Genomic DNA, 23,620 nt, shown 5'->3' with positions numbered 1-23,620 from the left:
GTCCTTCAACAGGTTAATGGAGGAACAGTGGTACATCCATGAAAGAGAAGACGACTCAGCAATAAAAAGGAACAAACTACTGACACACAGCAACTTGAATGAGTCTCAAAGGCATTATGCTAAGTGTTAAGGCCAGATTCAAAAGGCTGCGTGTCGTACAACTGTATTTATGTCACATATGTGACCTTCTGCAAAAGGCCAACTATAGGGATTAAAACCACATCAGTGCTTGCCTGAGGCTGGGGCGGGTGTGGGGGAAGAGGCTGAGTACAGAGGACATGAGGGAATTTGGGGGAGTGCCAGAACTGTTCCATATCTTGATTGTGATGGCAGCTAAGGTCTCGGAAAAACTTGCAGTGAGAAGAGCAATCAATTGTATGTGATATACGTCAATTAAGAAACTCACAAAGATAATCAAGTATAGAAAAAAACACAGTTATCCTACCTTGTTGACAACAGGGCCATATTCTTAAAGTGATTAATATTTAAGTAAAAATCAAGCAGTTCATTAGCAATGAAACTGTAACAAAATACTGAGATACTAATTTGTGTGGCTTATATACACTTACTGCCAAAACAGTAGAAATAATATAATCATTCAGTCAACATATATTTTTGGCATGCGTACCATGCATCAGATACTGTTCCAGGCACCAGGGGCAGGGCAGTGAACAAAAGAGGTAAAGCCCTTGTTCTCAGTGGGCTTACATTTCAGTACTGCATTCTGATGGTGTACTAATACGGTAAAACAAAGCAGGTTTCTTCTAGGTCAGTACAGTACAAGTGTAGGTCTAAATACTCAGTAAAATGGGCTGACAAAAATCACAGCTATTGTCCGATGGAGCCATCTCTGAAATTTCTAGTTCTGAAATTTTCTTGAGAGTCTGGAAAAGAAACCTGAGCCCCTGAATAAAAGTTTAGATGAAAGGGGCAAAATGAGATTGCCAATACTAGTCAGAAAAGTAAAAATTAGTAAGAGTAAGTAAATATGAGGTCTTTAGCGCAGGAATATTAAAATCGAACCTTGGTGTGCTGTGTGGTTTCAGGGGTTAGATACTACATATTAGCAAAATTATGAGTTAATACAGATGACTAGATTTCAGATTTCAATAACATTAAAACTCACAGAAACTTTATAGCGTTGATACTCGTTTGGCACTATTGGCCTAAGTGAATGCAAAGACTCCAGACTATAAACCCAAGAGTTTAGGAGAGCTCTGACCGCAGAGGCGTCTGGGAGATGGCCTGATTACAGGCCAAAGTAATGACCGTGGAATACAGGCAGATGGCCAAAGAAAATGCTCTGAGTAGCCAGCCCAACGCTTACATAACGAACAACCACCACTAAATTGAAAAGCAGTCAGAGGGAACTCAAGTATGAGTGAGACCGACAGTGCATCATCCAAATCCAAGGCACAGGCAAACTCCAGGAACAGAGAGCGAGCGGTGAGCCCTGCAGCAAACTAGGCCACGCCAAGGGCTGCTGAAAGCAGGAGCTCACAGAAGAGCTCAGGGCAGTCATGTGCTGCCCAGCACAGGTGCAGCCTCCCTGCTTCAGACTGGCCCGGCAGCTCCCAGGGCCACCGTTCCATCCCACAGCAGAGGCTGGGAATGTGGAGCATTAGTCCTGGGAAATGCATACGGAGCAGTGAAGGGGAGACAGAGAATATTACTTCTCATCTGATACTCCCTCCTATTACCTGAATGTTCTCAGCAAGTTAAAACTTTTTTAACGTACAAAACAAATATAAACTCTTTTGAAATATCCAAAACAAATGGACACTATTATATCTTTTTTTAATTTTAAAAAAGTTTTTTTCCTGATTATTATTGAAGAGGGGAATTTCGGCCCATCTGCCCCTTACTTTTCCACTGATGGGACTTGTGCTCCTTTCCCAAAGATTATGATTTGCATTTTAGAGTAATGGTCCTAAATGATCTCTTCTGATGAAACAAAGGAAGGGCCGGTTTTTGGCTGACGTCATGCCTAGTGTGTGACAGTAAAACTGTAAGCCTAAGTAAGACTATCATCATGGTGGGACAGGGTAGTGAGGATTAATGGAACCCAGTCGTCATTAGAAAGCATGAGTGCCAATGTCATACAACACAAGAACCTGCCAACCGCTGGGAGGACAGCTGGTGTAACCCTTCCAGTTCCTCAGGGGCAAGCTCTTTCTGGGCATCAGAAATCCAAGGTCAGAATAGATTAATTAGGTACAGGTTCCCATCAAGAGTTAAAGGCTACCTACAATCTCATACTACCCTTCCCAGGATGAGTTTAAACACCAGGGAGAACAGTGAAGGACAGACTCCATCAGCTTCTGCTGGGTCTACTGGCCCAAGAACCCCAGGTGAGCAGGTTTCAAGGAGGAAACTGGCAGAAGCCTAACCAAGGATGGTCAGTCCATGGGTAACCCTGGTACTCATGGATGGTGGGTCTATGATCTGTATGGAGTTAGAAGGCTACCTTTTTTTGACTTAAATCCTCCAATAAATAAAAGCAAAATGCTTGAAGCCTGGCTGTACGCACTGTTATATCAGAAAGTTAACAGAGCCTGTAAGCTTTGGCATAAAACAAACTAAAATGGGATGATATGAAAAAGCTTCAACCTTGTTGGCTCTGGCTAGTCACTACATCCTACAACTAGGAGTTAGTTTCAGTGAGTTCCAGATGTGTGCAGATGCCTCAGCAGCCACTTTGGGATTTGAGGAAGAGTCAGGGAGGGCAGGGTGGGGGGCTCACTTCAAATGAAAAAGTTCTGCTTTTATCTGCTTATAAAATGAACTATTTTAATGGATATTATATTTATTAAAATTAATGTATCAGAATGCTAACTGATAAGACTTCATTTAATAAAAGAGTCTCATTGCTTAGAATTGCAGCAGGGAGGAGCGGAATCGTTATTCTAAACAATGTTGTTCACTTTCTTGAGCTGTTTATGAGGGAACATTCACTGTAGTTTGTGAGATGAAGGGTAAGATATAATTTCCATCACCTTTAGAAAGGCTCCATTTCTCTGAGCCTGAATCTTCTCCTGCCTGCAAGTGAGAGAGTAGACTGTCTCTTCAAAACAGACAATAAAAGACAAAGGAAATCCTTGTAAAAAATTTTTACTGAAATATAGTTAATTTACAATATCATGTTAGTTTCAGGTGTACAGCAAAGTGATTCAGTTACACACATAAATATTCTTTTTTTACATTCTCTTTCATTATAGGTTATTACAAGATATTGAGTATGGTTCCCTGTGCTACACAATAGGTCCTTGTTGGTTATCTATTTTACATACAGTAGTGTGTATATTTTAATCCCAAACTCCTAATTTATCCCTCCACTCCTCCCCTTTGGTAACCATAAGTTTGTTTTCTATGTCTATGAGTCTATTTCTGTTTTGTAAATAAGTTCCTTTGTATCATATTTTAGATTCCACATATAAGTGATATCATATGATATTTGTCTTTGTCTCGCTTACTTCACTTAGTATGATAATCTCTAGGTCCATCCGTGTTGCTGCAAATGGCATTACTTCATTCCTTTTTATGGCTGAGTAATATTCCATTGTGTGTGTGTATCTCACATCTTCTTTATCCATTCACCTGTTGATGGACACTTAGGTTGCTTCCATGACCTGGCAATTGTAAATAATGCTACAATGAACATGGCGTGCATGTGTCTTTCTGAATTATGTGTTTCTCTGGATATATGTTGAGGATTGGGATTGCAGGATCATACGGTAGCTCTGTTTTCAGTTTTTTAAGGAACCTCTATGCTGTTCTCCATAGTGGCTATACCAGTTTACATTCCCACCAACAGTGTAGGATGGTTCCTTTTTCTCCACACTCCCTCCAGCATTTGTAGACTTTTTGATGATGGCCATTCTGACTGGTGTGAGGTGGTACCTCACTGTAGTTTTGATGTGCATTTCTCTAATAACTAGTGATGCTGAGCATCTTTTCATGTGCCTTTTGGTCACCTGGTCTTCTTTGGAGAAACGTCTTTTTAGATCTCCTGCCTTTTTTTTTTTTTGCGGTACACGGGCCTTTCACTGTTGCGGCCTCTCCCGTTGCGGAGCACAGGCTCCGGACGCGCAGGCTCAGCGGCCATGGCTCACGGGCCCAGCCGCTCCGTGGCATGTGGGGTCTTCCCGGACCAGGGCACGAACCTGCGTCCCCTGCATCAGCAGGCAGACTTTCAACCACTGCGCCACCAGGGAAGCCCTCCTGTCCATTTTTTGATTGGGTTGTTTGTTTTTCTGATATTGAGCTGTATGAGCTGCTTGTATACTTTGGAGATTAATCCCTTGTCAGTTGCATCATTTGCAAATATTTTCTCCCATTCTGCAGGTTGTCTTTTTGGTTTTGGTTTCTTTTGCTGTGCAAAAGCTTTTAAGTTTAATTAGGTCCCATTTATTTATCTTTGTTTTTATTTCCATTACTCTAGGAGACAGATCCAAAAAGATACTGTTGCGATTTATGTCAGAGAGTGTTCTGCGTATGTTTTCCTCTAGGAGTTTTATAGTAGCCGGTCTTACGTTTAGGTCTTTAATCCATTTTGAGTTTATTTTTGTATATGGTGTTAGAGAATGTTCTAATTTCATTCTCTTACGTGTAGCTTTCCAGTTTTCCCAACACCTCTTAATGAAGAGACTGTGCTTTCTCTATTGTATGTTCTTGCCTTCTTTGTCATAGATTAATTTTTTTAAATAGATTTATTTATTTATTTTTGGCTGTGTTGGGTCGTCGTTGCTGCACGCAGGCTTTCTCTAGTTGCGGCAAACGGGGGTTACTCTTTGTTATGGTGCACGGGCTTCTCATTGCAGTGGCTTCTCTTGTTGTGGAGCATGCGCTCTAGGCACGCAGGCTTCAGTAGTCGTGGCACGTGGGCTCAGTAGTTGTGGCTCGTGAGCTCCAAAGCACAGGCTCAGTAGTTGTGGCGCATGGGCTTGGCTGCTCTGTGGCATGTGGGATCTTCCTGGACAAGGGCTCAAACCCGTGTCCCCTGCATTGGCAGGTGGATTCTTAACCACTGCGCCACCAGGGAAGCCCTGTCGTAGATTAATTGACCATAGGTGCATGGGTTTATTTCTGGGCTTCCTATCCTGTTCCATTGATCTATCTTTCTGTTTTTGTGCCAGTACCATACTGTTTTGATTACTGTAGCTTTGTAGCATAGTCAAAGGCAGGGAGCCTGATTCCTCTAGCTCTTGCTTTTCTTTCTCAAGATTGCTTTGGCTACTCAGGGTCTTTTGCGTTTCCATACAAACTTTAAACTTTTTTGTTCTATTTCTGTGAAAAATGCCATTGGTAGTTTGATAGGAATTGCACTGAATCTGTAGATTGCCTTAGGTAGTATGGTCATTTTGACAATATTGATTCTTCCAATCCAAGAACATGGTATATCTTCCCCCCTGTTCCTTTTATCTTCAATTTCTTTCTTCAGCATCTTATAGTTTTTGGAGTACAGGTCTTTTGCTTCCTTAGGTAGTTTTTTTCCTAGGTATTTTATTGTTTTTGATGGAATGGTAAATGGGATTGTTTCTTTAATTTCTCTTTCTGAACTTTCACTGTTAATGTATAGAAATACAACAGATTTCTGTGTGTTAATTTTGCATCCTGCAACTTTACTGAATTCATTGATGAGCTCAAGTAGTTTTCTGGTAGTGTCTTTATGATTTTCTGTGTATAGTATCATGTCATCTGCAAACAGTGACAGTTTTACTTCTTCTTTTCCAATTTGGATTCCTTTTATTTCTTTTCCTCCTGATTGCTGTGGCTAGGAATTCCAAAACTATCTTGAATAAAAGTGGAGAGAGTGGACATCCTTGTCTTGTTCCTGATCTTAGAGGAAATGTTTTCAGCTTTTCACCAGTATGATGTTAGCTGTGCTTTACCATATACGGCCTTTATTATGTTGAGGTAGGTTCCTTCTATGCCTGCTTTCTGGGGAGTTTTTGAATTTTATCAAAAGCTTTTTCTGCATCTATTGAGATGATCATATGGTTTTTATTCTTCAATTTGTTAATGTGGTGTATCACAGTGATTGATTTGTGGATACTGAAAAATCCTTGCATCCCTGGGATAAATCCCAATTGATCATGGTGTCTGATCCTTTTAATGTATTGTTGGATTCGGTTTGCTAGTATTTTGTTGAGGATTTTGCGTCTATGTTCATCAGTGATACTGGCCTGTAATTTTCTTTTTTGTGTGGTATCTTTATCTGGTTTTGGTATCAGGGTGATGGTGGACTCACAGAATGTTTGGAAGTGTTCCTTCCTCTGCAGTTTTTTGGAATAGTTTCAGAAGGATAAGTGTTAACTCTTCTCTACATGTTTGCTAGAATTCTCCTGTGAAGCCATCTGGTCCTGGACTTTTGTTTTGGGGAGTTTTTAAATCACAGATTCAATTTCAGTACTTGTAATTGGTCTGTTCATATTTTTTATTTCTTCCTGGTTCAGTCTTGGGAAACTGTACCTTTCTAAGAAATGAATAAAGCAATCTTTTAAAGAGCTGCTCACCATATAAATGTGCCCAGAAAGTCCTATGTGCAAGTAGAGGACAATACTTGAAATTGATAGGCATTCTTCACTTCACAAAAGTATTTTACAAAAATTATACCTTTACTTGCTTGTGCTTATATGGAAAAGTATCTGAAAAGAGGCAGGACCCCAAGGCCAGAGAGCAACAGTGTACAGCTAGCTGGGTCTACCGCCCCACGCAGGGATTCAGGCAGGCCTGAAGCAAGTCACTGCATGAACTGACCTCTCCCTAAACCCTCCATCCAAACAGGCCAAAGTTTATTTCTGAGCTTTGGAACGTTGTGCTTTTCTTGTTGGCATAATACCATCCGTTGTTGATTTGCTAATAATGCTCTTCTGCAACAGTCCGGGCTTCAATGTGCTCACTGGGAAGGGAAGCAGGTCAGCCCACCTGGCCGATGGCTAACGAGTAAGTCTGTTCTCCCAACAGAAGTTGAAGCCTAGAACCCTAACTGGGGGAGGGGGTGGTGTCACAGATTTGTCTGGTAAATGAAGTGCATTTACAGATAACAACTGCCGATTAAAATCTCTGAATGAAATGAAAACATATTCAGAGCTAGGGGGTTAAAAATCCCCAAAGTGGAGCTGAGATGAAAAAGGAAAGCAAATAGATAACTGGCTTCAACTTACAACTTTTCTGGAACCTGCCTGTACTAAGAGGGCAGATGACAAGCCAAGAGGCCTGGAGAGCACACGGGGGCAGAGGTGCAGGGAGAGTGGTGGGAGTGAGAGGGGGCCAAGGATGGAAGTCAGGGAGGATATCAGAGAGTCTGGTTGGCTGAGCCCAGAGGATGGTGGGGAGGGAGAGGGCGCAGGTTTTAGAGTCGCAGGACCAGGGAGGGGGAGGTAAGCAGGACAGTAGCAATTAAGCTCCTGGCAGGTTGAGAGCGGGGACCCTCTCTAAGGAGGGTCACCTAGACTGGACACCTATAGAAGAGAGCAGCTGGGCTCTGCCAACTCAGGCTGGGGCAGCAGTGGGGAGGGGGTCAGAGAGGGGGAATGACAGGAGAAGACGGGTGCTGCTGACTCTCCAGCCTGCGAGCAGCACAGCTAGGAGTTCAGCACTGGGGGACAGTCACTGCAGGAGTGGCTGGTGTCAAAGACTGCAGGTTTCGGCCCACGGAGAGGGCACTGCTGGCTGCACAGGCTGAACCCAGGACCACACAAGGCCAGGAGGTCTGGACTGTGGTCTCGGCATCAAGAGGAAGGTGGGGGAAAACCCAACCACCCTGCAAGAGTCAGAGCAGCCGGCGGGGGAGGGGAGTGTCAAGGGTGTCCCTGACATGCTGAGACTTGTCCCGAGTCTAGACATGGACACGCCCACAGAGGCCAGGCAGGCGTCACTAATGCTCAGGCCAGGACAGAATCTGCTGCAACAAACACCAAACGGAGAACTAACGAACACTCTGACTGCATCCCAGGGTTCAAACGGCATTGGACAACTCTGAAAATACTTCTCATGCATTATATAAGGGTTGGACAAGCCTTTTCAGGAGTATTAGATAATTAGTGAGAAAAAACACCCACTTAAGGTTCAGATGACTGCATTCCTTAATGGGTTCGTACCTCCCACAAAGTTATTTTGAGATCCCTCCTAGCTCAAAGTTCTACCCTAAGAATTTGCACCAGCATCCAACTATAACTGACCATTCACAAATCAAGAATCCAGCAGAACAAACTAGAACAGTTAGGCTTCTTTTTTTCATATGATTCTAGCTTTGCAATTTTTCTTCATAATAATGAACTGGCATATAAAGGATTTTTCCTCTTTAAACTTTTCTTTTTTTAAACAAGAAATTACATGAAAGCCAAACAAGACAAAATGCAAACCTAGAAGTTCTTGTGGTAACAGTAATCAGCCCACCATGCATAAATCCTTTATCACTGTAACCTGGCTATGCTGGACAGTAAATCTCCCGTTTATATTTTTCACAACCATAATATATAACAGTGTCATTTTCATGAGTACATGTGCCAGGGTTTCAGAAGGTAAAACATTCTGAATTTATAAAAACAAATGAACTATATTTACATTGCAAAAAGATTTACTGTAGGTCTCTTTTAGCCAATAAGCTCTAGTACATTGAAAATATAATGCAATTTAGAATGCATTTGACTCAAACTTTTGGTTCAAGAACACATCTACTGCACCAAGCAAAGAAGTACATAACAAAGCCCAAGCCACACCCAGCTTGCAGTGCCCAAAATGCTGTAATCTGTATGCTCTCCCGGGTCCCTGGCCTCCGTTCTCCAAGTTCACCATGGGGAGACATCCAGCAATCTGTACAGCATCTGAGAAGCCCTTACTGTTTGTAAGGTGCACCATTTGTAAGGTGCACGAACGACATGATTAACAACAAGGCAGACAGAGCAATTTTAAGTGCAAACAGATTGTGGAAAAGCGTAAGGATACCACCACCTACCGTTTGACACCTACTTCGGGTCAGACCTATAGTAAATGTCTTGAAACTTTCTCTCATTTAATTCTCACAACAAAGCCTCTGAGCAGGTATCAGCCCCATCCTCCGGATGAGAATTAAGACCTGGAGAAGGCACACAGAGTTCCAGGCTTGGGAATAAAAAGACGTGATTTCAAACATTCACTCTTACATCAATGCCCTTGACATGTCGCTGAATTCTCTGAGCCTCAGTCTTCCCACACATAAAATGGGAGAGAAATGCCATCTCTTCAGTATTTGTGAACATTAAAGCAGTCTGTGTGTTGGAAGGGGCTGTACTGGTACCATGTTATCATAAAACAGTATCAGTTAAGTGTTCTCTTCCTCAAAATTCCCAGGAATTTTCCCTGGAAATACACAAGTAGGGATTTTTTTTCACATTCCTGATTGCTCTGTATCATATATGGGGCTTTGGAAACACAAATTAACTTTCTGGATTCAATGAGTCGTCTCAGGGAGATGGTGGCATTGCTCAAGCTCTGAGGAAGGTCTCCTGTCTCTGAGCTGTGCAAATTGTGACAAAGACTCTGGGGAATCAAATTCTGGACAATTTTCTATTTCTAAGTTAGAAGATAACCATACACACAGGAAGTCTGAAGTCCCTGTTCCCACATTTATTTGAACCATTCTCTTATGAATGACCATCCTAGGGACTTCCCTGGTGGCGCAGTGGTTAAGAATCTGCCTGCCAATGCAGGGAACACGGGTTCGAGCCCTGGTCCAGGAAGATCGCACATGCCACGGAGCAACTAAGCCCATGCGCCACAATTGCTGAGCCTGTGCTCTAGAGTCCATGAGCCACAACTACTGAGCCTGTGTGCCACAACTACTGAGCCCGTGTGCCACAACTACTGAAGCCTGCGCGCCTAAAGCCCATGCCCCTCAACAAGAGAAGCCACTGCAATGAGACGCCCGTGCACTGCAACAAAGAGCAGCCACCATTCACCGCAACTAGGGAAAGCCCACGTGCAGCAATGAAGACCCAACACAGCCAAAAATAAATAAATAAATGTATTTAAAAAAAAAAGAATGACCGCCCTAAAGCAAATACAAACAATGGGGGGGGGTCATGTGTAGCTGTGGGGATACATCAAAATAAGAATCTTACCAGCATCTGTCTAGAATTTATGTCTAGAATATTATTTATAATTACAAAGCAAAATCTGTACTATACTTATAAAACAATAGTTTTCCTTTTCTGATCAATGCATTCATAAAACTATTAGTCTTATGAATTTTGCTTAAAGTCTATGTTTTAAGGCTTCAACTATCATTTAATAAAGTTTCTGAGCACTTACCAAGTGGCAGGTACTGAAAGGCCTAGGAATACAAATATAAACAAATTATTTTAGTTAGGCTGACTCAGAGAACAAATTAATTACAACAGAAGTTAATCAGAGTGATGACTGCGGTATATATAAAGTATGCTGGTAACCCATTACAGGTCACTACTAAATTATAGAAAACAATCCCGTGTTAGTCTTTCTTTCCTCTGACCACTGGAATTTCCTGGCATTCTTTTTCATCACAACCTCACTTTCTGCTTAAAGTTACTCTTCTCATAAGGACTTCTCTAAAATTTAAATATTAAACTTGGGAATTCCTATAAGCCTCTAGTGAGAGTTTTTATAACAGAAATTAGAACACACACTTCTAAGCAAGTCACATGTCAAAGAAAAAGATCATAATAGAAATTAGAAAAAATTTAAGTTGACAATCATAAAAATACTATGAATCAAATCTTGAGGGACAGGGCAGTGGAGCTTCTTTTGGGGTCTTCCCACATCCCCACAGCACCATCTTTTGGAACAGCGCCTTCTGCCAGCATCTAGGCAGTGATTCGACTTCTTCCAATCTCTCCTTCTCTCCTGGTCCCCTACTCCTTTCCTGCAGGACTTGGGTGGGGTTTCAAGGGCGTCTGCTTTACAATAATTCACCAACCTATTAAAAACAAAAACTTATGGGATGCAACTAAAGTTGTACTTAGAGAAAAGTGTCTGCATTTTAAAAAGATGGCTACAATTTAGTAAGCTAAACAGCCAATTTATGAAGTTAAAAAACGAAAACAGGGACTTCCCTGGTGGTCCAGTGGTTAGGACTCTGCGTTTCCACTGCAAGGGGCATGCGTTCGATCCCTGGTCAGGGAACTAAGACCCTGCATGCTGCCAGGCTTGGCCAAAACAAAAAAACAAACAAACAAAAAACACAGGAGAAGAGCAGAGTAAACCTAAGGCAAAGAAAATAAATATTCTGGGAAGAGAATATAGCAAAGTCACTTAAAAAAAAAAAAATCATCGTCAAGTGGGGGAGGGGCATGAAGAAACGGAAGGGAATGCAGCCAGTGCTTTCCCCGTTCACTTAGGCACTGGGGAGCCTCTTGGGCTCCCGGGCCTAAGCCTCTGCCCTGGAAGCCTCCCTCCTGTCGGGCAGAACCTGAGCCCCGTGCCTGCACCCCTACCCGGGGCCCCACCCCTACACGCGGAGACCCCCTCTGAGACCACCTCCAACGTGCGGGGCCTAAACCCCACCCACACACCCCCACCAGGGCCCCACCTCCAAACTCTGGAAGCCCACATTCCAGAGGCCTTGCTTCCCACAGGCTGCCTCTCCCCTTCCGCGCAGGCCCTAAGTAGAGGCCCCGTCACACGCTCAAACGTCACCCCCCACCCCCGCCTAGGCCGCGTCCCACCTTGAACCCTGCCCCTGCCTAAGCTCCACACCACCCCAACTCCCTGCCCCTAAACTTTGCCCCCATAGCCAAGGCTTTTTTTTTTTTCCTTTCTTTTCTTTTTTCCTCTTTTAGATCAGGGTTCTGTTTTACCTTGTTGATTCACTGTTGTAGATTCTTTTATATTTTTATTCTTTCTAATAAATCTTTTATTTTTCTAATTTTATTTTATTCTTTATACTTTGTTAGTGATATATCTCTCCTTTTGGCTTGTTCCCCCCGCCCACCGTTTTTTCTTTTTTCTGCTGTGGTTTTATTTTACCTTCTTGCCGTTGTTTCAACTATATCTTTATTTTTCTTAATATACTTTTTATCTTTCTAATTTTATTTTGTTTTTTATTCTTTGATATCGTACTGCTCCTTTTTTTCTTTCTTTCTTCCTTTTATTTTTAACCACTCCACAAAGCTTGCAGGATCTTGGTTCCCAGGCGGGAGGTCAGGCCTGAGCTCCTGTGGTGGGAGCTCTGAGTCCAAACCACTGGACTAACAGAGAACCTCAGACCCCAAAGAATATCAATTGGAGTGAGGCCTCCTGGAAGTCCTCATCTCAGCACCAAGACCCAGCTCTAGCTAACTGCCCGCAAACTCCAGTGCTGGACGTTTCAGGCCAAACAACCAGTAAGACAAGAATACAGCACCACCCATCAAAAAAAAAAGAAATGACAAAAGTACGTTACAGACGAAGGAGCAAGGTAAAAACCTTCAAGACCAAATAAATGAAGACAAAATAGGCAACCTACCTGAAAAAGAAAGAGTAATGATAGTAAAGATGATCCAAAATCTTGGAAACAGAATGGAGAAAATACAAAAAACATTTAACAAGGATCTAGAAGAAAGAAAGCGCAAACAAACAGTGATGAACAATGCAACTACTGAAATTAAAAACACTCTGGAAGGAATCAATAACAGAATAACTGAGGCAGAAGAACAGATAAGTGAGTTGGAAGGTAAAATGGTGGAAATAACTGCCAGGAAGCAGAATAAAGAAAAAAGAATGAAAAGAATTAAGGACAGTCTCAGAGACCTCTGGGACAACATCAAACGCACCAACATTCGAATTATAGGGGTCGCAGAAAAAGAAGAAAAAAAAAGGGTCTGAGAAAATATTTGAAGAGATTAGAGTCGAAAACTTCCCTAACATGGGAAAGGAAATAGTCAATCAAGTCCAGGAAGCACAGAGAGTCCCATACAGGATAAATCCAAGGAGAAACACGCCAAGACACAAATTAATCAAACTATCAAAAATTAAATACAAAGAAAAATATTAAAAGCAGCCAGGGAAAAGCAACAAATAACATACAAGGGAATCCCCATAAGGTTAACAGCTTATTTTTCATCATAAACTCTGCAACCAAGACAGGAGTGGCAGGACATATTTAAAGTGATGAAAGGGGAAAACCTACAACCAAGATTACCCAGCAAGGATCTCATTCAGATTCGATAGAGAAATTAAAACCTTTATAGATAAGCAAAACTTAAGAGAATTCAGCACCACCAAACCAGCTTTAAAACAAATGCTAAAGGAACTTCTCTAGGCAGGAAACACAAGAGAAGGAAAAGACCTACAAAATCAAACCCAAAACAATTAAGAAAATGGTAATAGGAACATACATATCAAGAATTACCTTAAATGTAAATGGATTAAATGCTCCAACCAAAAGACATAGACTGGCTGAATGCATACAAAAACAAGACCTGTACATATGCTGTCTACAAGAGACCCACTTCAGACCTAGTGACACGTACAGACTGAAAGTGAGGGGATGGAAAAAGATATTCCATGCAAATGGAAATCAAAAGAAAGCTGGAGTAACAATTCTCGTATCAGACAAAATAGACTTTAAAATAAAGACTATTACAAGAGACAAAGAAGGACGCTACATTATGATCAAGGGATCAATCCAAGAAGAAGATATAACAATTGTAAATACTTGCGCACCCAACATAGGAGCACCTCAATACATAAGGCAAATGCTAACAGCCATAAAAGGGGAAATCGACAGTAACACAATCATAGTAGGGGACTTTAACACCCCACTTTCAACAATGGACAGATCTTCCAAAATGAAAATAATTAAGGAAACACAAGCTTTAAATGATACATTAAACAAGATGGACTTAATTGACATTTATAGGACATTCCATCCAAAAACAACAGAATACACTTTCAAGTGCTCATGGAACATTCTCCAAGATAGATCATATCTTGGGTCACAAATCAAGCCTTGGTAAATTTAAGATAATTGAAATCGTATCAAGTATCTTTTCCAACCAAAACGATGAGACTAGATATCAATTACAGGAAAAAGTCTGTAAAAACTACGAACACATGGAGGCTAAACAATACGCTACTAAATAACCAAGAGATCACTGAAGAAATCAAAGAGGAAATCAAAAAATACCTCGAAACAAATGACAATGAAAACACGACAACCCAAAACCTGTGGGATGCAGCAAAAGCAGTTCTAAGAGGGAAGTCTATAGCAATACAATCCTACTTCAAGAAATGAGAAAAATCTCAAATAAACAACCTAACCTTACACCTAAAGCAATTAGAGAAATAAGAATTAAAAAAACCCCAAAGTTAGGAGAAGGAAAGAAATCATAAAGATCAGATCAGAAATAAATGAAAAAGAAATGAAGGAAACAATAACAAAGATCAATAAAACTAAAAGCTGGTTCGTTGAGAAGATAAACAAAATTGATAAACCACTAGCCAGACCCACCAAGAAAAAGGGAGAAGACTCAAATCAACAGACTTAGAAATGAAAAAGGAGAAGTTACAACTGACACTGCAGAAACACAAAGGATCATGAAAGATTACTACATGCGACTATATACCAATAAAATGGACAACCTGGAAGAAATGGACAAATTCTTAGAAAAGCAGAACCTTCCAAGACTGAACCAGGAAGAAATAGAAAATATAAACAGACCAATCACAAGCGATGAAATTGAAACTGTGATGAAAATTCTTCCAACAAACAAAAGCTCAGGACCAGATGGCTTCACAGGCAAATTCTATCAAACATTTAGAGAAGAGCTAACACCTATCCTTCTCAAACTCTTCCAAAATATAGCAGAGGGAGAAACACTCCCAAACTCATTCTATGAGGGACCATAACCCTGATACCAAAACCAGACAAAGATGTCACAAAAAAAGAAAACTACAGGCCAGTATCACTGATGAACACAGATGCAAAAATCCTCAACAAAATACTAGCAAACAGAATCCAAGAGCACATTAAAAGGATCATACACCATAATCAAGTGGGGTTTATCCTAGGAATGCAAGGATTCTTCAATATATGCAAATCAATGTGATACACCATATTAACAAGTTGAAGCATAAAAACCATAGGATAATCTCAATAGATGCAGAAAGGCTTTTGACAAAATTCAACACCCATTTATGATAAAAGCTCTCCAGAAAGTAGGCATAGAGGGAACTTATCTCAACATAATAAAGGCCATATATGACAAACCCACAGCCAACATCATTCTCAGTGGTGAAAAACTGAAACCACTCCCTCTAAGATCAGGAACAAGACAAGGTTGTCCACTCTCACCACTATTACTCAACATAGGTTTTGAAGTTTTAGCCACAGCAATCAGAGAAGAATAAGAAATAAAAGGAATCCAAATCAGAAAAGAAGACATAAAACTGTCACTGTTTGCAGATGACATGATACTATATATACAGAATCCTAAAGATGCTACCAGAAAACTACTAGAGCTAATCAATGAATCTGGTAGATTCTGGTAGAGTAGCAGGATACAAAATCAATGCACAGAAATCTCCTGCATTCCTATATACTGATGAAAAATCTGAAAGAGAAATTAAGGAAACACTCCCATTTACCACTGCAACAAAAAAGAATAAAATACTTAGGAATAAACCTACCTAAGGAGACAGAAGACCTGTATGCAGAAAACTATTGATGAACTAAGACACTGATGAAAGAAATTAAAGATGATACAAACAGATGGAGAGATATACTATGTTCTTGAATTGGAAGACTCAATACTGTGAAAATGACTACACTACCTAAAGCAATCTACAGATTCAATGCTATCCCTATCAAACTATCAATGGCATTTTTCACAGAACTAGAAGAAAAAATTTCACAATTTGTATGAAAACACAAAAGACCCCGAATAGCCAGAACAATCTTGAGAAAGAAAAACGGAGCTGGAGGAACCAGGCTCCTGTACTTCAGACTACACTACAAAGCTACAGTAATCAAGACAGTATGGTACTGGCACAAAACCAGAAATATAGATCAATGGAACAGGATACAAAGCCCAGAGATAAACCCACATACAGATGGTCACCTTATCTTTGATAAAGGAGGCAAGAGTATACAATGCAGAAAAGACAGCCTCTTCAATAAGTGGTGCTGGGAAAACTGGACAGCTACACGTAAAAGAATGAAATTAGAACACTTCCTAACACCATACACAAAAAAAACTCAAAATGGATTAAAGACCTAAATGTAAAGCCAGACACTATCAAACTCTTAGAGGAAAACATATGCAGAACACTCTATGACATAAATCACTGCAAGATCCTTTTTGACCCACCTACTAGAGAAATGGAAATTAAAACAAATATAAACAAATGGAACCTAATGAAACTTAAAAGCTTTTGCATAGCAAAGGAAACCATAAAAAAGATGAAAAGACAACCCTCAAAATGGGAGAAAATATTTGCAAATGAAGCAACTGACAAAGGATTAAGCTCCAAAATATACAAGCAGCTCATGCAGCTCAATATCTAAAAAACAAACAACCTAATCCAAAAATGGGCAGAAGACCAAAATAGACATTTCTCCAAAGAAGAAATACAGATTGCCAACAAACACACGAAAGGATGCTCAACATCACTAATCATTAGAGAAATGCAAATCAAAACTACGATGAGGTATCATCTCACACCAGTTAGAATGGCGATCATCAAAAAATCTACAAACAATAAATGCTGGAGAGGGTGTGGAGAAAAGGGAACCCTCTCGCACTGTTGGTGGGAATGTAAATTGATACATCCACTATGGAGAACAGTATGGAGGTTTCTAAAAAACTAAAAATAGGGGCTCCCCTGATGGCGCAGTGGTTGAGAGTCCGCCTGCCAATGCAGGGGACACGGGTTCGTGTCCCGGTCCGGGAAGATCCCACATGCTGCGGAGTGGCTGGGCCCGTGAGCCATGACCGCTGAGCCTGCACATCCGGAGCCTGTGCTCCGCAACGGGAAAGGCCACAACAGTGAGAGGCCCGCATACCGCAAGAAAAAAAAAAAACAACTAAAAAACTAAAAATAGAACTACCATACAACCCAGCAATCCCACTAATGGGCATATACCCTGAGGAAAACCATAATTCAAAAAGAGTCATGTAGGACTTCCCTGGTGGCACAGTGGTTAAGAATTTGCCTGCTAATGTAGGGGACACGGGTTTGAGCCCTGGTCCAGGAAGATCCCACATGCCACGGACCAACTAAGCCCGTGCACCACAACTACTAAGCCTGCTCTCTAGAGCCCGTGTGCCACAACAACTGAGCCCACGTGCCACAACTACTGAAGCCTGCGTGCCTAGAGCCCATGCTCCACAAAAAGAGAAGCCACCGCAATGAGAAGCCTGCGCACCACAACGAAGAGTAGCCTCCGCTCACTTTAACTAGAGAAAGCTCGCGTGCAGCAACGAAGACCCAATGCAGCCAAAAATAAATAAATTTATATAATAAAAAAAGAGTCATGTACCACAATGTTCATTGTATCTCTATTTACAATAGCCAGGACATGGAAGCAACTTAAGTGTCCATCGACAGATGAATGGACAAAGAAGATGTGGCACATATATACAATGGAATATTACTCAGCCATAAAAAGAAATGAAATTGAGTTATTTGTAGCGAGTTGGATGGACCTAGAGAGTGTCATACAGAGTAAAGTAAGTCAGAAAGAGAAAAACAAACACCGTATGCTAACACATATATATGGAATCTAAAAGAAAATGGTTCTGATGAACCTAGGGGCAGGACAGGAATAAAGACGCAGACGTTGACAGTGGACTTGAGGACACGGGGAGGGGGAAGGGTAAGCTGGTACGAACTGAGAAAGTAGCACTGACATATATACACTACCAAATGTAAAATGGATAGCTAGTGGGAAGCAGCCACATGGCACAGGGAGATCAGCTCGGTGCTTTGTGACCACCTAGAGGGGTGGGATAGGGAGGGTGGGAGGGAGACGCAAGAGAAGGGGATATGGGGATATATGCATATGTATGGCTGACTCACTTTGTTATACAGCAGAAACTAACACAACACTGTAAAGCAATTATACTCCAATAAATATGTAAAAAAAAACACATTAAAACAAATCACTGTCAAACGAGATGAACATGAGCTGCAGTGAAAGGTGGGGAGATGGAGTAAAAGAAGCCGTTCACTGGACTCACTGCCCCACAAATGTCTGCTAGCTCCTGCCCACTGTGCTCGCACTGTCTGTTCCTTCTGATGGAAACACACACACACACAGTGCCAGGTGGGGAGGGAGACCCCGGCCCCGCACACAGCTTTCAGAAGCAGGCTGGAGCCTCACTGCCTCAATGAAGCTCCAGAAGGGCCCTCCCCCACCCCCAAACGACTACACCTTCCTCTGAGCTCCCTCACACACCAGAGATGCACCCATTCCAGCACAAGTACGTTAGCACCTTTTGTTTTCTTTTTACCTACTTCTCTCCAGACCTATAAGGAGATTCACAGACACTGGTTGAATAAAACTATTTTGATTCAGTAACAGTCTGAAAAGAATGAGTTGATGAAGATGTGGTGTAAGGAAAGGTATCCAAGGTAAGGATATACCGTTCAGCAAAAAGAACAAGTTTTGTGTATGTCTGCGTGCATGTCTGCGTACACGTGCAACTATTACTCACAGGAAATGCCTGGAATAGTACATAAACTGTCAGCGGATACGTCCAGGGACAGAAAAAGGGGTCAGAAAGAGGAAGAACTTGACTTTTCACTTTCCAGCCTTCTGTAAAATGTTATATTTTTAAAAATTATTCAACTGTGATGTTTTTAAAAAAACACCACCACTTTGAATGAGCATCTTTTTGTAGGAAAAACCCAAATGACAATTTTAAACCCAAGAATAACTTAGTTTCTCTGGTGTCCACAGAATCAAAACCATTTTCAAATGCTTCCACAACAACTAAGATACTGAAAAGCACAGGAACAGACTTGGCTGCACACGTTCCGAGGAGTCGTCACAGCAGCTTTTTAACTGAAATATTACAATGCTATTCACAGCACTCCTAGGAAACTAATAACTACTATTCCTACGTAAAAAGCGCCTCCATTTTGCACAAAAATGGGCGCTCTTAGGAGGAGGTGTAATAAGAGTGTTGGCTGGACACACTTTGCAATCTGATGACCTGCATTGGAATCCAGGCTGTCATTAGCTGGGCGGTCTGGGGCAAATTCCTTAACTTGTCTAGACCTCAGTTTCCTCGTTAGTAAAATGGGAGTGATGCTGCCAGGCTCACAAAACCCTACACCAGTGTTTCCCGAGTCCCTCAGGTGGAACATAAGACCGTCATTACATGGACAAGTATGTTTCACTTGAATGACAAGCACTTAAAACCTGAGAACACAGGTGGCAGCCACCTCGAGCAAACCAGGACAATTACAGGTGCTGTGTTCTGGCAGGCGCATGGATGAGTCCGGTTTATAGCAACCGAATCTTTACCAATGCTGTTGAGCTGTACTGAGAAAACTGGAAATTTGTATTTATTAGTTCCACCTGCCGCCAGCCAAGAGTGGAGAGGGTGAGAAAGACAGGACCCTCCTTGTACAACCATGGTGCAAACTGGGCTTGAGACACGCGCTGTCTGCAGGCACTGAGACCTCGGAGGGTCCTTCTCCCTGGATCTCTGGGAGCAGCCCTGATGGTGCTGGTTACCTCCTCTACCCATCCTTAACCACAGATGACGGAGTCCATCCAACACATGAGTCACAGCATGTGATTCCAGGTGTATATTTTTGTCCAGTGATTAGATTTATTCATTTAATAACTTTTTTTGGCTTTAAAAAATATACAGTTGACCCTTGGACAACATGCATTTAAACTGTGTGGGCTCACGGTGGATTTTTTTCAATAAATATACTGGAAAAAGTTTTTGAGATTTGTGACGATTTGAAAAAAACTCACAAGAAAAACCATATAGCCTAGAAACGTGGAAAAAATTAAGAAAAAGTTAGGTATGTCACGAATGTGACATCGGTGTACAGGCTAGGCTACCACAGAGCAATCATACTGTCGCTTATTTATTATCAGGGCATGAATTGTTATGCCTGTAAATAAATGTGAATTTATTTTTCACATTATCTCTTGATTTTTGATGTCTAGTGTTAGTAATACATATAGCATCTACAGTGTTTTGTATCATATAAGACAATATTGATGTAGGTACTGACAGACGAGTCGCCTTGTAAAGAGACAAACTATGGTATTGATAAATACAGTACAATGCTCTGTAAATGTTATGTTTTCTTCCTTACAATTTTCTAAATAACATTTCCTTTCCTCTAGCTTACTTCATGGTAAGCATACAGTATATGATACATATAACACACAAAATATGTGTTAACAGTGTATGTTATTGGTAAGGCTTCTGGTCAGCAGTAGTCTATTGGTAGTCAAGTTTGGGGGGAGTCAAAAGTGAAACATAGATTTTCGACTGCACGTGGGGTTGGCACCTCTAACCCCTGCATTGTTGAAGGGTCAACTGTACACAGCAACCCTCTATTTAGCAGAAGTTACACAGGGTTTTCTTTCACAGTGGCCATATGAGGTCTCCTTTTAATATGCATTTAGTGTAAAATACATTAAGTGTAAAAGTGAAGTCTGGGAAACACTGTCATAAGCCAACAGGTGCAGATTCTGTTCCTAATCCTGGCATGAAGGGATGTGCACCGGATGAGCAGAGCTAATACCCGCTTCCACCCTACCACCCACAAGGAGTGGTCCTGGCTGCGTTAAGACTTCCAGCTGGGTCAAATGGATGATTCCATCTCTTCAACTTTTTCAGATGTACTTTTCATTGCTGACACCATATTTTAAACCACAGAAAACGTTTCAGCATCTCAGCTGCTATAACATCTTTGAATGGAATCTGCTAACTTCTGAATGAAAATAATAAGTATTAAAGTTAAGTGTACATATCGCCTGTCACTGCCTCCCCCAATTCTTATTTTGATATTTTCCAAGCTACAAAAAAGTTATGAGAATACAAAGTAGAGGAAAAATTGGAACTCTCACACACCGCTAGTGGAGTGTGAAGTTGTGCAGGTGCTTTGGAAAACAGTTTGGTAGGTCTTCAAGAAACTAAACATAGAGTTACCATATCACCCAGCAAATCCACTCCTAGGTATATATCCAAGAGAAATGCAAACATATGTTCACACAAGAACTTGTACTAGAATGTTCATAGTAGCATTATTCATGATAGTCAAAAAGTGAAAACAACCCAAATGTCCATCAGCAGGTAAATGGATACATAAAATGTGACATATCCATACAACAGCTTACTATTCAGCCATTAAAACAAATGAGGAACTGATACATGCTCCAACATGCATGAATATTGAACACATTATGCTAAGTGAAAGAAGCCAATCACAAAAGGCCACACACTGTATGATCCCATATACATGAAATGTCCTAATTAGGCAAATCCACTGAGTCAGAAAGTAGATCTGTGATTGCCAGGGGCTAAGAGGGAGAGGGAATGAGGAATGACTACTCAGGGGTACAGGGTTTCTTTTGGGGGTGATAAAAATGTTCTAAAATTAGATGGTGGTGATGGTTGCACAACCCTGAATATATTACAACCACTGAATTGTACACCATTAGATCTCAATAAAGAATACAAAGTAGACCCATATAACTTTCAACTAGAGTCACCAGTTGTTAATATTTTGGCACATTTGCTTTCTTTCTCCTCATATGTGCGCACACACACAATATGGCTGGACCATTTAAAATTTAGTTATTGTGACACTTCACTCCTAAGCACTTCAGTATGTGGAGTATTCTCTCACATAACCAAAATATGAATATCATACTGGGGAAAATTAATACCAAAACAAAACTTGTATTTAGCATATAGCCCATATTCAAATTTATCAAAAATTAGGTACTGTATTTGGTTTTCAAATCCCTTTCATCTCTTGAAGCTAAAAAAGTTCTTTTTAATGACACTAACATATTTGAAGAATCCAGGCCAATTACTGTACAGAATGTTTCTCAATACGAATATGCCTGTTTCCTTACGAACTGAGGGAAGTTAAGCATTTTTGGCAGGAAGGCTACATAGGTGAGTTGTATCCTTCTCAGTTTTTCATGCCAGAACCCTCTATTGTTATGCCAGAACATGTCAAGCTCATTAGTGGTGACAGTGATGGAAAGGTGGTATTCATTGTTGGTCTTGGTTAGGATGGTGACTAGCAGATTCCTCCACTATAAAGGTAACTTTTCCCCTCTGTAATTAATAATCTGGAGATGACAGATTGAATCTGTAAATATTAGGTTTCCGCAAATATCTTGCACCGAAAGGCTTTAGCGGCCCTTTTGAGACCTCCCTGCATTCACGTGACCAACCACTACTCTCAATTTTATTCCACCGAGTGTGAGAGTTGGCTGTGATTTCAACCCTGGCCGCACATCAGAATCACTGGTGTCTCTGGGTGTGGGACCCCAGTTAGCGTATTTTTAAATTCCCCTGAGTGATGGATTCTGAAGTACAGCAAGGGTTGAGATTCCCCGACTTAGAGGTAGAGGAACCTTGCATCCTCATTTGGCAAATAAGGAAACTGACGCCCTAAGAGGTTAAGCAGCCAGTGGCCCAAAACTTGTTAATGGCATAGTTAAGATTTTTTCTGACTTGCATTTTAATATGCTATTCCTTTTGTATGTTATTAAAACAACAAAACCAGAGAAATGAATAACTTTTGTATGGTGTTAAAGCTGAGCACGGCCTAAAAGCGTATTTCTGCTTCCAAGGTTAATTCTGCCTTTCTGTCCTTAGACCTTTGCACTCAACTTAGAAGTGAGGAACGGGGCGTTTGGTCATCAAGCTCCTCCCCCCTCAGTGCTCTTGGCGACAGCTCAAGCCCGGGGGCCCAAGGGCGAGCTGGATGTTCAAGGGGCCCGACAGTTACCGCTGCAGCCCTGGGGCCAGCCTCTCGGCCCTGCATGCCTCCCCAACCCCGGCGGCGACTCCGGCGGGGGCCGCTCTTAGAGCAGCCAGCCGCGCAAGCGAGACGCACCTGGCAGGCATGCACCTGGCTGGTCCGCACCTGACCGGGACTTACCTGGAGGTGCGCCTTGCCCCGCCCAGGAAAACCCAGAAGTATGAGGGACCTGGGAGACAACAGAACCTGCAGGCACACCCACCCCTACTTACCCCGGCGTGATAAACCTTGTTCGCTCTTTTAACCTTAATGTCCAGGGCGGTCCCCATCTCGAATACTCCGTTTCGGGAACCACTTCCTGCCGCGCGTGACCCAAGGGAAAGGAGGGCACCCCACCCCTCCGTCCGGGGTCCCGCCCTTTTCTTCTCTCCACCAGCAGTTGCGACACGTGACACCGCGCCTGACGCCTGTTCGACTCCCCCGCCTTCCTCCTTCCGGTGCAGAGGCGGGCCTTAAGCGCTTGCCGAAGACTGTCAGTCTTCGCCCCGCCGGCCAGGAAGGGCGGGACAGGATTAACCCCACCTCTTCCGTAAAGATAGTCGTTAACACCGGAAATACCCTTCGTCTCGCCCGCTTACTAGAGGAAGGGGGAAACTCGGCTCTCCCGGCGTGCCCCGCGGCAGGGGGCGGTGCCAGGGACGCG

The 23,620-nt window shown here is 41.9% G+C and overlaps 1 protein-coding gene across 1 annotated transcript in view; it reads right to left on the bottom strand.

Annotated features, from left to right (window-relative positions):
- VPS26C (VPS26 endosomal protein sorting factor C) overlaps positions 1–23,409 on the bottom strand; it is a 50,218-nt gene extending 26,809 nt beyond the window's left edge. The window contains exon 1 of the mRNA XM_029214064.1: positions 23,190–23,409. Within this exon, the coding sequence (XP_029069897.1) occupies positions 23,190–23,246 (57 nt within the window). The 5' untranslated portion in view covers positions 23,247–23,409. The remainder of the gene's footprint in view (positions 1–23,189) is intronic.
- Positions 23,410–23,620: the final 211 nt, after the last annotated feature.

This window comes from Monodon monoceros, unplaced genomic scaffold (assembly GCF_005190385.1).
Source record: "Monodon monoceros isolate NGI ecotype Baffin Bay Population unplaced genomic scaffold, NGI_Narwhal_1 Super_Scaffold_11, whole genome shotgun sequence".
NCBI lineage: Eukaryota > Metazoa > Chordata > Mammalia > Artiodactyla > Monodontidae > Monodon > Monodon monoceros.
The sequence above is the reverse complement of the archived record's forward strand: the minus strand, read 5'-3'. Positions and strand labels throughout refer to the sequence as shown.